The sequence below is a fragment of the Paramisgurnus dabryanus genome, chromosome 2, assembly GCF_030506205.2.
Source record: "Paramisgurnus dabryanus chromosome 2, PD_genome_1.1, whole genome shotgun sequence".
Classification (NCBI taxonomy): Eukaryota; Metazoa; Chordata; class Actinopteri; order Cypriniformes; family Cobitidae; genus Paramisgurnus; species Paramisgurnus dabryanus.
This window is the reverse complement of record NC_133338.1, coordinates 56,051,611-56,065,871: the sequence shown is the minus strand read 5'-3', so window position 1 is coordinate 56,065,871 and position 14,261 is coordinate 56,051,611. Positions and strand designations below refer to the sequence as shown.

General features: G+C 36.0%; 1 protein-coding gene across 1 annotated transcript in view; it reads right to left on the bottom strand.

Moving 5' to 3' along the window:
* The window catches only part of LOC141279823 (macrophage mannose receptor 1-like), a 62,544-nt gene extending 51,329 nt beyond the window's left edge, over positions 1 to 11,215 (bottom strand). Inside the window, exons 1-9 of the mRNA XM_073813260.1 lie at positions 11,066 to 11,215; positions 10,346 to 10,747; positions 8,966 to 9,139; positions 7,718 to 7,873; positions 7,522 to 7,635; positions 3,071 to 3,211; positions 1,846 to 2,028; positions 645 to 802; positions 424 to 537 (exon numbers count right to left, since the gene is read on the bottom strand). Coding sequence (XP_073669361.1) covers positions 424 to 537; positions 645 to 802; positions 1,846 to 2,028; positions 3,071 to 3,211; positions 7,522 to 7,635; positions 7,718 to 7,873; positions 8,966 to 9,139; positions 10,346 to 10,747; positions 11,066 to 11,138 — 1,515 coding nt within the window. The 5' untranslated portion in view covers positions 11,139 to 11,215. The remainder of the gene's footprint in view (positions 1 to 423; positions 538 to 644; positions 803 to 1,845; positions 2,029 to 3,070; positions 3,212 to 7,521; positions 7,636 to 7,717; positions 7,874 to 8,965; positions 9,140 to 10,345; positions 10,748 to 11,065) is intronic.
* Between the last annotated feature and the right edge of the window lie 3,046 nt (positions 11,216 to 14,261).

Below are 14,261 nucleotides of genomic sequence, written 5' to 3'. Positions count from 1 at the left end.
TAAACTTTCTTAGTTTTCACTGCCCAGACCTACAATGTCTCTTTGTGTTGAGGACTAGCGCATCTTTGAGCCAACATTCAGTACGAGTAAAAATACTTGAGTACTTTTAAATTGGGTTACTTTAATACTTTTACTCAAGTCGTATTTAAATTGGTGACTTGTAACTTGTAGTGGAGTAATTTTTACAGTAAGGAATTTGTACTTTTACTCAAGTATGGCTTTCAGCTACTCTTTACACCTCTGCAATTATGTCATATAAATGATTTTACAAAAACAACTTGATGTTAATGTTACATTTGGCTTTGATTTGTAATTTTTCAGTGCGTTTATTGTGTGACTTTATTGTGGTTATTAGTTGACTTTCTTCATTATTTAATGTTGGCTATTGAAGTAAATACAGTGTATGAGGTGATGCAGACTCACAGCTGGACATCCAGGACTGATGACCTCTGGAGATCCTTCAGGTTTAATGGAAGCTTTCTTCTTACAGATGAAACCATGAGCTGACTCACACAGATGATCTGACCACTTTCCCTCCTATTACACAAATGTAAAGGATCACTATTGAAGAATTATGAACATAAAACAATCAGAAAGAAACTATAGTGAGAATGAGGAGCAAAAAGTAAATAAAAACTACCCACCTGTCCTGTGAGAAGAACACAATCTTCCATTCGATTTGTGATGTGTGAAGGTTCTCCAACAAACCATTTAGTGAAGGTGACGTGTGAGCTATCTGACCACTCAAACAGATTCTGAATCCTTTGATCATTAAGACCAATCCAGAGCTCATCAGTCGACACTAAACAACAACAACAACACTCAGTTTTATACCACCAACTGATATTAAATTATTAGAGTTGCAACGCTAACAAAGATTTTGATAATCAAACAGTCAATGATTGCTTAATTTGTATGTTGTCAAAAATCTCCTTAAACAGGTGCCTTATTATGTAGTTTATCATCAAGGTCACCGCCATATTGGACCTGGCAAGAGCGATCTACAAGCAAACCGAAGTAATAGAAGAGCTGTGGGATTTCTATAATCATATTTCCTGTTAGATCAAGCACTGGTTTGGAAATATTAACATTATTGTGCTTTCTATCTAGAAAAGCCTCAGTTCCCCCGTTTGTGTTTTAGGACAGTCCTGTCCTGTCCAATATGGTGCCAAAAGTGGGTTGTGGGACAGGTCATTGCTAGCCTAGAAATCTAGACGCACCCTAGCGGCCGCAAAATATATTTGCTGCCAGGGTTTAGTCTAGGCACTCACAATACACTTAACCGGTCCAAAAACCAAAATTTGGTCAGGCCAATCACATCGTGTGTAGCGTCTGTGGGGCGGGCTTAACATGATGACGACAGAGCTGCAACGGTTCCTACTTGAAAACAGAGAATGGCTGCTGCTGCTGGCGAACAGCTATCTTTTGAAGCGGCTTTGGCCGCGACTCTGGAGGACTTAGACTTATGTTTTTCTTTGAGAGAAGAGCAAATAAACCCTACTGAAGTCCTTTTTAAGCAAGAAAGATGTGTTTGGAGTTTTGCCGACTGGTTACGGTAACTACGTCACCTTCTTCGTTGCTCTGATGCATCATAGCGCTATCCTATTGCGTGCAGAGGCATTTTGAGGGACAACCTTATATCCCGCCCCTTGCATTGAGCAGTTTGTGTGAAGAGTTGCCAGACCTTACATCTTGATGTAGGTCTGGCTAACCAGGCTAGGTCATTGCATCAGATTTACTTTCTATGCTCAGCCATTCACATTTATATATTTTTATTTCTTTTGTCAGACAATAATGTGTAGTTTTTTTGTGTGTTACTAAAACTTGGTAGTTGTGCAGACGTACTGTATCCAGTCTGTGATATGATGAAACTGTGTTCTTCTATATTGTGAATGCTGGCCAGATCTGATCGTTCTCTGTGACATGCAGTCAAAGCATCACTCCATGTCTTATTTGTGCGCTGCAGATAATAACAGTGACCAGCGTACAGCACCCACGGCACTGGACAGAAGTTAGGCTGATCTTTACCTGATAGAGAGAGAGAGAGAGAGAGAGAGAGAGAGAGAGAGAGAGAGAGAGAGAGAGAGAGAGAGAGAGAGAAACATAAAACATTGACCAAATATGGGCTCTGTGTGTGTTTCCACAAAACTAATGGAAGATGTATTCAAGGTATGGTATACCACAGGGATCAGTTCTAGGCACAATCCTCTTTTGTTATGCATGCTACCTCTAGGAAACATTATTAGAAAACAGAATATCAGCTTTCATTGTTACAGTATGCTGACAATGCCCAGCTTTAAATTTCCTCTGAATCTGTTGAAACCAACCAGTTTTCTAGGCAAGGGGTTTTCAAAGTGGAGTCCGGGGACCCCTGGTTGTCTATGATCCATACCCAGGGGGTGGCAAACTTTATTGCTATAAATGATAAAATTGTGCTGTATTATTAACTAGAACAACACTATACACTCTTTAAAAAGTGCTAAATTAAAAGTTTCTCCATGGCGATGCCATGCATATGTATTTAACAGGTGGACAACAGTACAGATACAGACCTTGAGATACAAACAACCATTAAAGAAAAATGAGCAGCACATCAACACAACGTTCAACTTCATGCTCAGGTAATTATTGTGATGATCTTTTAGTTCAATATATTTCTATATGGCCCCAAAAACACTTCATTTAGGAAACCTGAAATTGTCTGTGCCCGTTGTTTCTCTCTTGTTAAACATTAAGAGTTGCAGATGACGTGCTTTTTTATCAGCAGTTAAAATTAATCAGCATGAGCAAGTGCACTTCGTAATGTACAATGTAATATTGAGGGAAAATATTTACACATACAATCAGTTAATCATATCTATATATAATATAATACCACTCAGAAAAAAGGTTCAAAAGCTGTTACTGGGACGGTATCTTTTTTATAGGTCTTTAAACAATTTATGTATTCATTTTGAACCATTATGTAACTGTGAGGTACTTATATGCACCCTTTCAGTAAAGTTGTACCTTTACAAAAGTGTTGCGTTTTTCTTGGAACAATGAAGCCACAAAAGGTCAATCTATTTACCTGTTGAAGGCGTGAGATCTGTTGAATTTCCCTTGCGGCAAATGTAACCTAACTTCTTACTGCAGGCCAGACTTTCCCACTTGGATGCTTTACCAGCGTTTAATGCAGCACAGTTAAGGCCTGGCTCCAGAGAGGGATTACCTACAGGAATATAAAGATGACATTCAAACAATAAAAACATTTAAATCTTAACCATTGAGTTGCTTTGAACTGGATCATGTGTAAAGTTCACTGTGTTTTCTTAAAGCAAAATCTCAGTGTTTATATGGGTACACACTACAGAGTGATAAAAAGTAACACAGAAGCAGTCTTCAATCTGTGAGTTTATACTCATGTAACCCACTCGAAAATAGCCTACAAACAGGATTGGGTTATTTCTAGTTTAATACTATATTGTATTAAAGTATTTATTTATTTTTTGTTAACTTGTAGTTACATTTTCTTTGTATGCCACATTTGTCCAGTAGATGGCAGTGGTGGTGCTGCATAAGGGAAAAACTGCTACACAGATTTTTAGAGAGAAGAAGAAACAAAACACGATGGAACTTAGGGCGCACTCACATTATCCAAACCATACCAAACCAAGCCCCAGCGCGATTGTCACCCCTCCCTACTCCCCCAGATGCACGCACTCACACTGTACTTGTATCGATCCGAGTCCGGGCGCGCTTTCGTCATTAAGATGCGATTGTTTTGAAAAAAGCAGGAAGTAAAGCTCTCTCTTAACACTGGAACCCACCATATTGATAAGTCTGTGTGTTTTTTTCAGAGTCGTTTGGTGCGCAATTACAGACAGCCCTCTCACATGTCATCATATTGCTTAGTTCATCTGTCACGTGCGCAGCTCGGACATTCACGTAACCCCGCGGCGCGTATCAAAAGGTTTTTACGGAGGCAGATGAAGGTGAGTGGTCGCGCAACTGACGTCTTCACCTTTTGAATCGCGCTCAGGCGCGAATGCGCTCACACCACAGCCTTCCGCGCCTGAGCCCAAGTGAACCGCGCTCCGGCCCACCTCTGCAACCCGGCCGCGGCGCGAATAACCAATCCGCGCTCGGGCGCGGAACAGAGCGATCACACTAGTCAAACAAACCAGGCTTTGGGGGTCAAACGCGCCCGAGCGCGGTTTGGTTTGGATAGTGTGAGTGCGCCCTTAGTGAGCTGAAGCCATGTTTTGATTTTACAAACTGAGTGAAAATAAGTGTTAAATAACAGGTTGCAACAAGGATATTATTTTCTTGTATTCCTTTTCTCTCAGAGTTAAACATGAGTTTAATGATTTGAAGTGCTATTCCATGCTATGTTGAAGTTATGTTACTGCTTGGTATGTTAGTGCTTGAGTTTCATGTGTGTAGTAAAAATAAGAATTTAACCTACTAAAATTAAGGAATGAGAGTTATTCTCCCAGATCTGGTAGTTATTGAGAGTAATTGAATATTACCCTGCTCTGCAGGTTGTTGTTTTTATGCATGATTAGAGAGAGAGAGAGTTCCATTTGACGTGTTCGTCACTGGACACACAAGGCAGAAGTGCAGAGGGAGTGGATCATCTTGCCTGCAACACAGACTGCTTCTATTCACCATTATTCTTAGTTTCATACAGATAAGCGCGGGATCTCACCACACATTAAGGAAAAAAGCATACTACCCGGGTAGATGGACTTTGGTTTATTTTTGGGGGGTAATTTCACCAGAGCCTCTGAGGTTATTTAATTTATTTATTTTTTGTTTTATTTCTCATTTTATGTGGAAAGTGAAAATTAAGAGAAATATTGATTTTCACAACTAAAAGGACAATACAAAAAGAAACAAAAGAGAAACAAAGTCATGCTGTTGGATAATTAATGTTTAATAAATGTCGGCTATATGTTCTAAGTAAACTATTTTGGTATCTTCTCCTCTTTTGAAAAGTTCCTTAGAAAGGCATTATTTTTTTCTACTTTATAAGTGCCTGTTACAAAATTTGGCGAGCCAGTGGCCAAGAGGAGAAATTGTTCACATTTCTTTACATTGCCAGTCAAACCTGATTATGGACACAATGTTATTTTTTTCTTCTTCTTAAAATTTTTTTCAGTTGCTTTTGTAAATTCTGTCAAATCCTATGCAGTCATGGAAGAGTACGCTGTGAATTTAAAAATGGCTGTGTACGTTGAGGGTATTACCACAGCTGATACTGACGAACAGATAACCAAATTGTGTTCAGATTTTGGGCCTGTGAACAAAGTCATTAGGGTAAGGCAGACAGGACAAAAGAATGGGGTAAAAGCTCTAGTTGAGTTTGAGGAATCAGTCATAGGCCTAGCTCCTAACCTCCCACAATATCATCCTAGTGTTGGAAATTCTAACATTATGTGGCGAATAGATAAGGCTTATAAAGTAGCCCCTACTCCTGAGAAATCCTTACCCACACGGCGAGCAGAGCTCGGGGATTCAAGTAACAGCTCAAACTCTGATAGTGAGTCATGGCAGTAGGACCCCTCTAGTTCGTCAAGCATACACAAAATTTCACCCAACCCAACATTCTTCCCCTACAGTCACCACTAAAAAAAAGAAACAGACAACTGTAACACAGTCGGCTCAAATCCACCAAGGAGCCTCAGACAATGATATACTCACTCCACCTGACGTTCAGAGGATCATTGTAGAGCATGTTATTAAAAATGATAACTTCCATGCCTCAGGACAGGAAACTAAGCGACTTCGTCCTTTTTCAGGAAAACTTTCTAAACCCCTAATGAAGCTGACTTTCAGACATGGTCCCTTAATGTGGAGCTTAAGATTCAGGACAAAACCCCTGTTGACGTGCAGCGACGCAAAATCCTAGAAAGCCTGCTTCCACCAGCCTCTGATTTAATAAGCCAGCAAGGTCCAGAAGCAGCTCCACGTGATTACGTGAAACTTCTTGACTTAGCATATGGATTAATTGAGGATGGGGAAGAGATCTTTGCAAGGTTCCTTGGCACTCATTAAAACACAGGAGAGAAAGCCTCAGAATACCTGCAGTGATTACAGGTGCTGATCACTACAGCTATAAATCGCTTAAAACACATCTTTTTAAGACTGCTTATAATGTCTAACTTTTTAAGCCAATTGTTGTTTTATTTGATTTCTGTAATTGCTTTGTACTTGTTTTTATTCTGATGTATTTGCTATGTTGTTGTAGCGCTTTGGGTATATGAAAAGCGCATTATAAATAAAATGCATTATTATTATTATTATTATAAAGAGGGGTGGTGTTGCGAAAGCAGATGCCAAAAAACAGCTGTTATGACAGTTTTGGCGTGGATGCTGGGATCAGTCCCTTATTCTAGCACTGCAGTTAGGGCTTAAAACAGAAAACCCACCCGATTTCTCTGATTTCCTTTTACAAGTTAGAACAGAGGAAGACTGGAGAGCTGCAAAGCAAGATCGCATGCAACGCCATTTAGGGAGCGTAAAGCCCAGGTCTTTTTCAAATATGCAACTCGCACATGAACTGCCTTTCTCATTTGCGCCCAATTTTGTGCCCATGGGTGTTCTGATCTAAAAACGAGGTGTGTTGGCAGGCGCATTGTTGGCGCTTTGCTATTTGGAGGCGACTAAAATAGACTACGCCATTGACCAACAAAAACCTGCTCTAAAGTCAATGGTGCAATAGTGTTTTTTGTTATTTAATGAGCGCGTTAGAAATTTGCTCTCCGCACATTTGTAAATCCTTTATCTCCTGTTTGTTACAAATAAAGTATTTTTAGAGTACAAACCTTTTCTTACATAATTGTAAACAATTTTTTGATGATATTGTACAGCCATACATTTACAGCAATTAAAAGTCTGCTATTTTTACTTCCATGACTAAAAGAAAACAGGTTTTAAAGGTTTTAATCCAAAAAATAACAATTTCAATACAAGTGAAAGACAACACAATTTTTTAACATTAATCTTAAACTGAGGGTCTTCTTCCTCCGTTTAGTTTTTCAGTTTACAACTGGCTTGTAAAGGGGATGAAGGCTGAGACTCGCATTGGTTTAATTGCACGTTACGCCCAAAACACACCCATTACTCATTACAAGAATAGGAACAACCCTTTTCGACCATGCGCTCGGCGCACAAACCATTTTTCCTATCGTTAAATTAGCATAAGTGGATTCGGACATGCCCACTTAGACCGTGCGCTGTGCGCTTTAGACCATGCGCTTAGATCATTAAAATAGGGGCCAAGAGTCAAGAGTACACTTAAAACAAACACTGATCACCATAATGGTGACTTGAAATAAAACAAAGCCAAAGAATCTAAGTTAACAAATAACTCTACAAGTAAGATGTAAAATGCAATTTCTGGTTTCAAACAGAGATGATGAAAGAGATGATAAATTCACAGATTGCTTTATAACACTCTGTAGTGTGGACCTATATAAACACTGAGCATTGTTAATTTAACACTGTGAATTTTGCCGTGTCATGAATGTTAATTACCAGGAGCCCAGTTGAGATATCTGAATGGGTTTCCATTACTCCACTGCCATCCACTCTCAAAGTCAAGACTGTTGAGTCCGATCCATAAAGCTGAACCCAAGAGATCTGTCAAGCCTGAAATATAAAGTTCATGAAATTCTGCTTTGTTTAGTGCATGATATCATTTTAGTTTATGATAATAGTGGGATCTGTGTACCTGATATATAAGACTGTTCATGTAGTTCTGATATACTGAGAAGATCTGCATCTTGTTGTTGGCAGCTGGCTCGAGCTTGATGCCAGGTCAGTGCTGATTGTGTGTTTCTCTGATATAATACACCAGTTACTGGATCACTGTCCCATCCTGAGACGCCTATTGAGTCAAACAATAATTAAAATTATAATCAGACTTCACTCTTTCCCCACCATTGACGAGTTAACTTGTAAATTAAGAGAAAACGCTTCCCTGCCAATGACGAGTATTTCCAGCATTCCGCAATACCGCTATTATCCCAATACTCTTACCCAGAGGCGGACACTACTTAAGTATTTTTACTTTCTACATAAAATAAAATTTTTAAAAAGTGTTTTTCTTTAGAAAACATACATTCCAAAGCATATTATCATAATTTGTACTCCACTACATTTCATAATTTCAAGTTTTTGGTTTATATTTAATATTTAAGTACATTAAACATCTAGTATTTTTTATTTTACTTAATTAAAAAGTTTTTTTTTATTATACCTTTATTTAACCAGAGAATAAAATCACATTGAGATAAATATCTCATTTGCAAGTGAGCCCTAGCCAAGGTAGTACTTTTGTACTTTTACTCAAAAAAGTAAAAGTACACAATTTTTATGTAATTAGGTATTAAATCAATTTTAATACGCAATATAAAAGGAATACACAGTATGATTCTATGCTTTAGAATGTAGTGACATTTTTTTAGTAAAGTAAAGTAAAAAAAAATTCCAAGACAAACACACAGATGGTTGAAAAATGTTACTCAAAGTACTCAAGTAGTGTCCACATCTGCTCTAACTCAAGTTATAAAACCCAGAAGTATCGCCCTAGGGCAAACAGCTGTATGTCTGTAAAAGTTTTGAGGATCGCTCTGCATCTGATCTCTATCAAAAGTCCATCACAAAAATGGAATTATCTTAATTTGGTGTTTTTGAAGAAACCTACCCATATTTGAGAAGTGATAAAAAGAGAACTAATGAAGGTAGGATGAAACTTTTTTTGTTTGAAAGCAGAGGGTCTGTTCTTTCATTTGAAATATTGTATGTTTATATATTTTAAGAAGAAAATTTTCTGGAATAAAACTTTTGTGAAAATCATTAAAAATGCTGGCGCTGGTTGGCAAATTAAAAAAATGCTGGCAGGGAAAAAGTTAAAAGCTTTATGTGCTTTTGCATGCAATTTATCATTATATTTGCTGTATTATATTTATGGTCTTACGTTTGTCTGGACAGAGGCCCCACTTCTTCTTTGTATCATAATTTGTCTCAGTTGAACACCACAGTTTGCCGTCTGATCTTCCCTCCATGATGCACTCAGCGTACCACTTGTCATTAAACTTAAAGGGAAACTGACATGGCTTTCCAAATGAGTTCCCACCCAGAGTATAAATCTCTACAGGACACAAAATTAGAGGAAAGAAAGAGAAATATCGATGTTGTGAATGAGTGAATCTGATGGGTTGTGACTCAAAACTGGATCAGAAGTTTTTTTTCTAATGTGGGCAGGGCAATAAACGATGCTAAATATATAATGAAACTATCTTTTTACTATAAAAGTCAAGTAAAAATAGCACTTTTTACAATGTTTCATTAATTTACATAAACCTCAGGGAAAATATGAAATATATTTAGCATATATCATTATTGCAAATGTTGCTGTCTTCATAAATAGATTATAATCTAATAAAATGGTAAACTTTTAATGATGAAGTACAAACTTAATCTGGTTCTTTCAGTCAATTGAGAGCTGACGAATTAGTCCTGCACTATCCTGTAATCCTGGTTTTCTCAGGATCTTGGATGGTCATGCTCCACTAAGATCTAGGACTGTTACCTTTGAAAACTTTACTCTGTGATTTACCAATGAACTCCGTGAGCTAAAACACAAGGGTCGTCACTTGGAGCATCTGTGTTTTAAAACTGGGCTCACAGCACATAAAGACTTGTATGCTGAACACATACAGACTTATAAACTAACTCTTTGTGTAGCAAGAACAGATCACTATGCAAGATCAACCAGCTCTAGTGATTGCAATACAAAAAAAATATTACTGTGATACATGACATCATAAGGCCACCTGATATTTTCTCCTCACATCTGTGCTCAATCAATCTCTCTGAGGATTTTGTATAATTTTTAAATAGAAAAATAAAACATATCCATCAGCAGATTGGCACTTTAGATGTGGGGTCTTTTACTGTCTATTTCAACTAACCTATACTTTCATTACTATCCACTTCTCGCCTCCAAAGCTCTGAGAATAAAATTATAATTTAGACTATTAAATTTTTTTTATCATCTCTCAGCGTGACCCTTTACCTAAACATTTGGTTAAAGCCTGTATTTCTTCTCTCTAATTCTTAATTCCTAATATTATTCACTCTTCACTCATGTCAGGCATTGTACCAACTTCCTTAAAAACTGCTGTGATTACTCCAATACCTAAGAAACCTAGTATTATTTTATTGTACGATGTCCTTGAGTGTCTAGAAAGGCACCTATAAATAAAATGCACAATAATAATATTTGTGTTTGCATTTACTCAGTTCTAAGTTGCTATCCAAATTTTATATTTATTACTTGATATTGTAGATGTACCTTGATATTCATGAGAACACAGATTGTCTGTAGTCCCATAAATCTGCCAGCGACTCCAAGATCCATTTCCTTTAGAAAGCAACATGTTCTGTTCCACTCGCTTGCCATAGTTCAGATGTAACGGTTTTCCCTTTAAGCCAAACAAGGTCTCATTCTTACATTCCCAGGTCTGTAGACGATTGAGCTCTTTACAGGGCAGAAGAATCACTTTCACCCAGTCTTTAAGTCTTTGAGCTCCCAAACAGAGTTTAAGAGAGACGCTGATAATTCTTGAAGAAGAAACCCATCGGAAACGCTGAGCGTCAGAAGATACATCACACGGTGCCGTCTGTATAACACTGGCATTAATGACATTCACACATCTGTTGTGATCCTCATTGTAGATGAGAAAAGAGCTGGAGTCTAAAGAAAAATAATATTAGACAATGTCAATGATATTTAATTACACTGACCAAGTGTTTTAACTCATTCACTAAACCTGAAGTGCCACTGGCATGCAGAACTCATAAAACATCTATATTATTTATATCTACTGTATTTGGTTGAGAATGATGCTCAACCTTTAACACCACATCTAGATAGACAGATACATAGACAGATATTTGTCATTTTTTAATGTTACTGTAATGAAAAGTGAAAAAGATATTATAAATTTAAGTGTCCATTATACAATAGTAATATCTTACATTCAAAATAAATTTTGAAAATAAACCAATGTACCTGTTTGACTGGATGTCTGTACTGCAGCATACAAACAAATCAAAACAAACAGTTGAAGACCAAACATCTTCATATCTGAACTTGTGATCCACACATAAAGATATCCAGCGTGTGTTTGAGGAGTGAGACACTTATATACACTCCTGTTAAAGTTTCTATACAGTCATGTGTTTGAAGGGTTCTGGCTTGCAAGTGTCCAAAGTTTCTTCCTTATCTTAGGGACTTATTCCTTTTTCCTTACATGCATCTAAATGCCTTTAGTGGTTTCTCCAAACATGAGATTTAAGTCGATGATTCAGTGGCACAGCCTCTTTTACGCAGTTATTTCAGTAAATTACTAAAATTACTTTGCAAGTAAATAAAAAAATGTGCTGTTCACACATGGAACAACATTATTTTTTACTACTAAGATATCATTCACACACACTGTAAAGAATATGCAGCATTTTTTTGTTAAATCAACATTTATTTTTTATGTTACCTTAACTTAACAAATTAAGAATTCAATATTTCAATTTCAAATCGTTTTTTTAAGTTATGTCAAATTTTTACAAGCCAAAACTTTAAATAGCAAGTTGAATTGAATTGCAAAACTAAGTTTTAACTTCATGCTGCATTTTTTTTGCATCAACACCTTGATCAATACCAATACCCTTTGGCACGTCGTAAGGAGGGGTTTTAGGGGGCAGCACCCCCCCCCCCCAATTGTATGGTGATTGGGTGATCCTATTATTTAAGACAAAATATCTGCTATGTGAATTTGGTCATTTACTTATGCAAGTAGTAAAAGCTCTATTCAGCAGTATTTTGCTCACAGGAACAATACTACTAAACTCAACAATGGTAACTTTATATAACACATCTTTAGAATATAAATCAGAAAATGTACAGAATTATTACACTAAAATATAATAATAAAATAAACTAATAAAGCTTTAATAAATTATTACTAAAAATATCCTCAAAAAGCCAAAAAATCCTTTAACTCATTCCCCACCAGACTTTTTTTTTAAAGTATTTTTTGTGATTTTCACAAGTTTCACAAAATGCCTTCCAGGAAAATCCTCTTCTATAAATATATAAAAATACAACATATCAAATGAAAGAACAGGTCCTCTGCTTTCAAACAAACAAAGTGGAAAAAATAGCATCTTTGTTAAAGGACTTTTATTAGAGATCAGATTCAGATTAATGATCAAACAAACGCAGAGTTTACAATGTTGTTGAGTTCAGCTCAGAATTAGCTTCAGTTTTTATAAATTGGGTAAGAGTGCCAATTTATTAAAAAAATCTGCCAATGGAATAAGAAAAAGTTTCTTGAAATAAGTTTACATTACTCATAAACACTTAATTCAAGAAAATTGTTCTTATTCCATTGGGAGATTTTTTTGCTTGTTTTAAGCACAAATTCGCTTCAATGTTATATAAACTAGACTTATTTTTTAGGTCATTTTGCACATCAAGAAAATACATCTTGATTTAAGAATTTTTAGATATTTTTGCTGAAATAAAACAAAAATACTAACCAAGAAAACATATTTCTTAGTATTGTTGTCTTGTTTTCAGTACAAATATCTAAAAATTCTTAAATTAAGATGTATTTTCTTGATTTGGAAAATGACCTAGGAAAATAAAAAGTCTAGTTTTTAGACCAAAAATATCAAATTTAAGTGCTTTGGTGCATAAAACAAGCAAAAGATCTGCCAATGGGTAAGCAAAGAAATCTTGAAAAATTTTCTTAAACACTAAATTCAAGAAAAATGTAAGCAAAATTGGCTTACCCCATTGGCAGATTTTTTTGCTTGTTTTATGCAAGAAAAAGCATCTTAGATTAAGAATTTTTAGATATTTTTACTGAAAACAAGACAAAATACTAAGAATATTTTTTTCTTGAAAATAATTTTTTGCAGTGTATACTCGATGTTGTGATTGTGATAAGTCAGCAAATTTCTTCGAGGAACTTTTTGGTAATACCAACAGCATAATTCTGCACGTGAACAGTTTTGGTTCCTGATTTCTAAAACAAAAAGGAACAGAAATGTATATTTCAAAATCATGTGTTTTTCATCAATTAATATTATAAAGCACTGTACAACATGTATGAGAGACAGAGATGTTTTAAAATTACAACTGTTTGATTTTTAAAACAGTCTGTCTGTCCTTGAAATATCACTCTGTAGTGGGATTTGATCTGTTTCCCTGCAGTTAGGATATTTTTATATACAAACTCAAGTATGTTATACAATGCATATAAAAAGTCTACACACTCCAGTTCAAATTGCAGGTTTTTGTGTTTTAAAAATGAAACAAAGATGAATCGTGCTGGAATCTAACAATAGAAATCATTGTACAATAAAAGTACAATAACCTGATTGCATAATTGTGCACAGCCTTTTATAATAGGGATTGTGGAAGTGTTTAGAATCAACCAATAACATTGACCTAATTTAAATATCAATTAGTAAATACCTATCATCAATTAAAATGACTAATTAATCCTTAATAAAGTGTGACTGGTTCTAAAGTTTTTTTTTCTGACATCAGTTTGGTAATATCCAAATGAAAAAGTCATAGGCCGCAGAGAGCTTAATCAACATTTCCAAGACATTAAATATACTATGAAACACTGTTAAGACAATAATCAACAAGTGAAGAAAACATGGCACAACACTGACAGTACTAAGACCAGGACTGTAAGTTGATGAGTAGACCAGGGGAAAACTGGCAAGGGAGGCTGCCAAGAGGCCTACAGCAACATTAAAATAATTGCAATAACATCTGGCAAATACTGATTGCTGCCTACATGTGACATACATCTCCAAAAATGTTTCATGTTTGGGCTATGAGCCTGTTTTAACCAAAAACACATCCAAGCCCATAAGTTTGTAAAACAATATTTCAGTTTATTTCTCTCTAACCACTAGGCTACGACTGCCTAATATTGGATAGATGCATTTTCAAGGTTCGACAGCCACCCTGCACCAGCGTCTCTGTTCATATTATATTATTTGGGTCCGAACTGCTACATGATTGCATCATCAAAATGCTGCTGTGTACCCACACAGAAAACAGATAAGAAAGAGGAATAATCTATGTTTACTATTCTATTTGTATGTTCTGTACATTCTTTGTTAAAAAAAATAAAAGAAAGAAAGGCATCAAAATGTTCAGTGTTGTTTGCATCCTCTTGGTATTT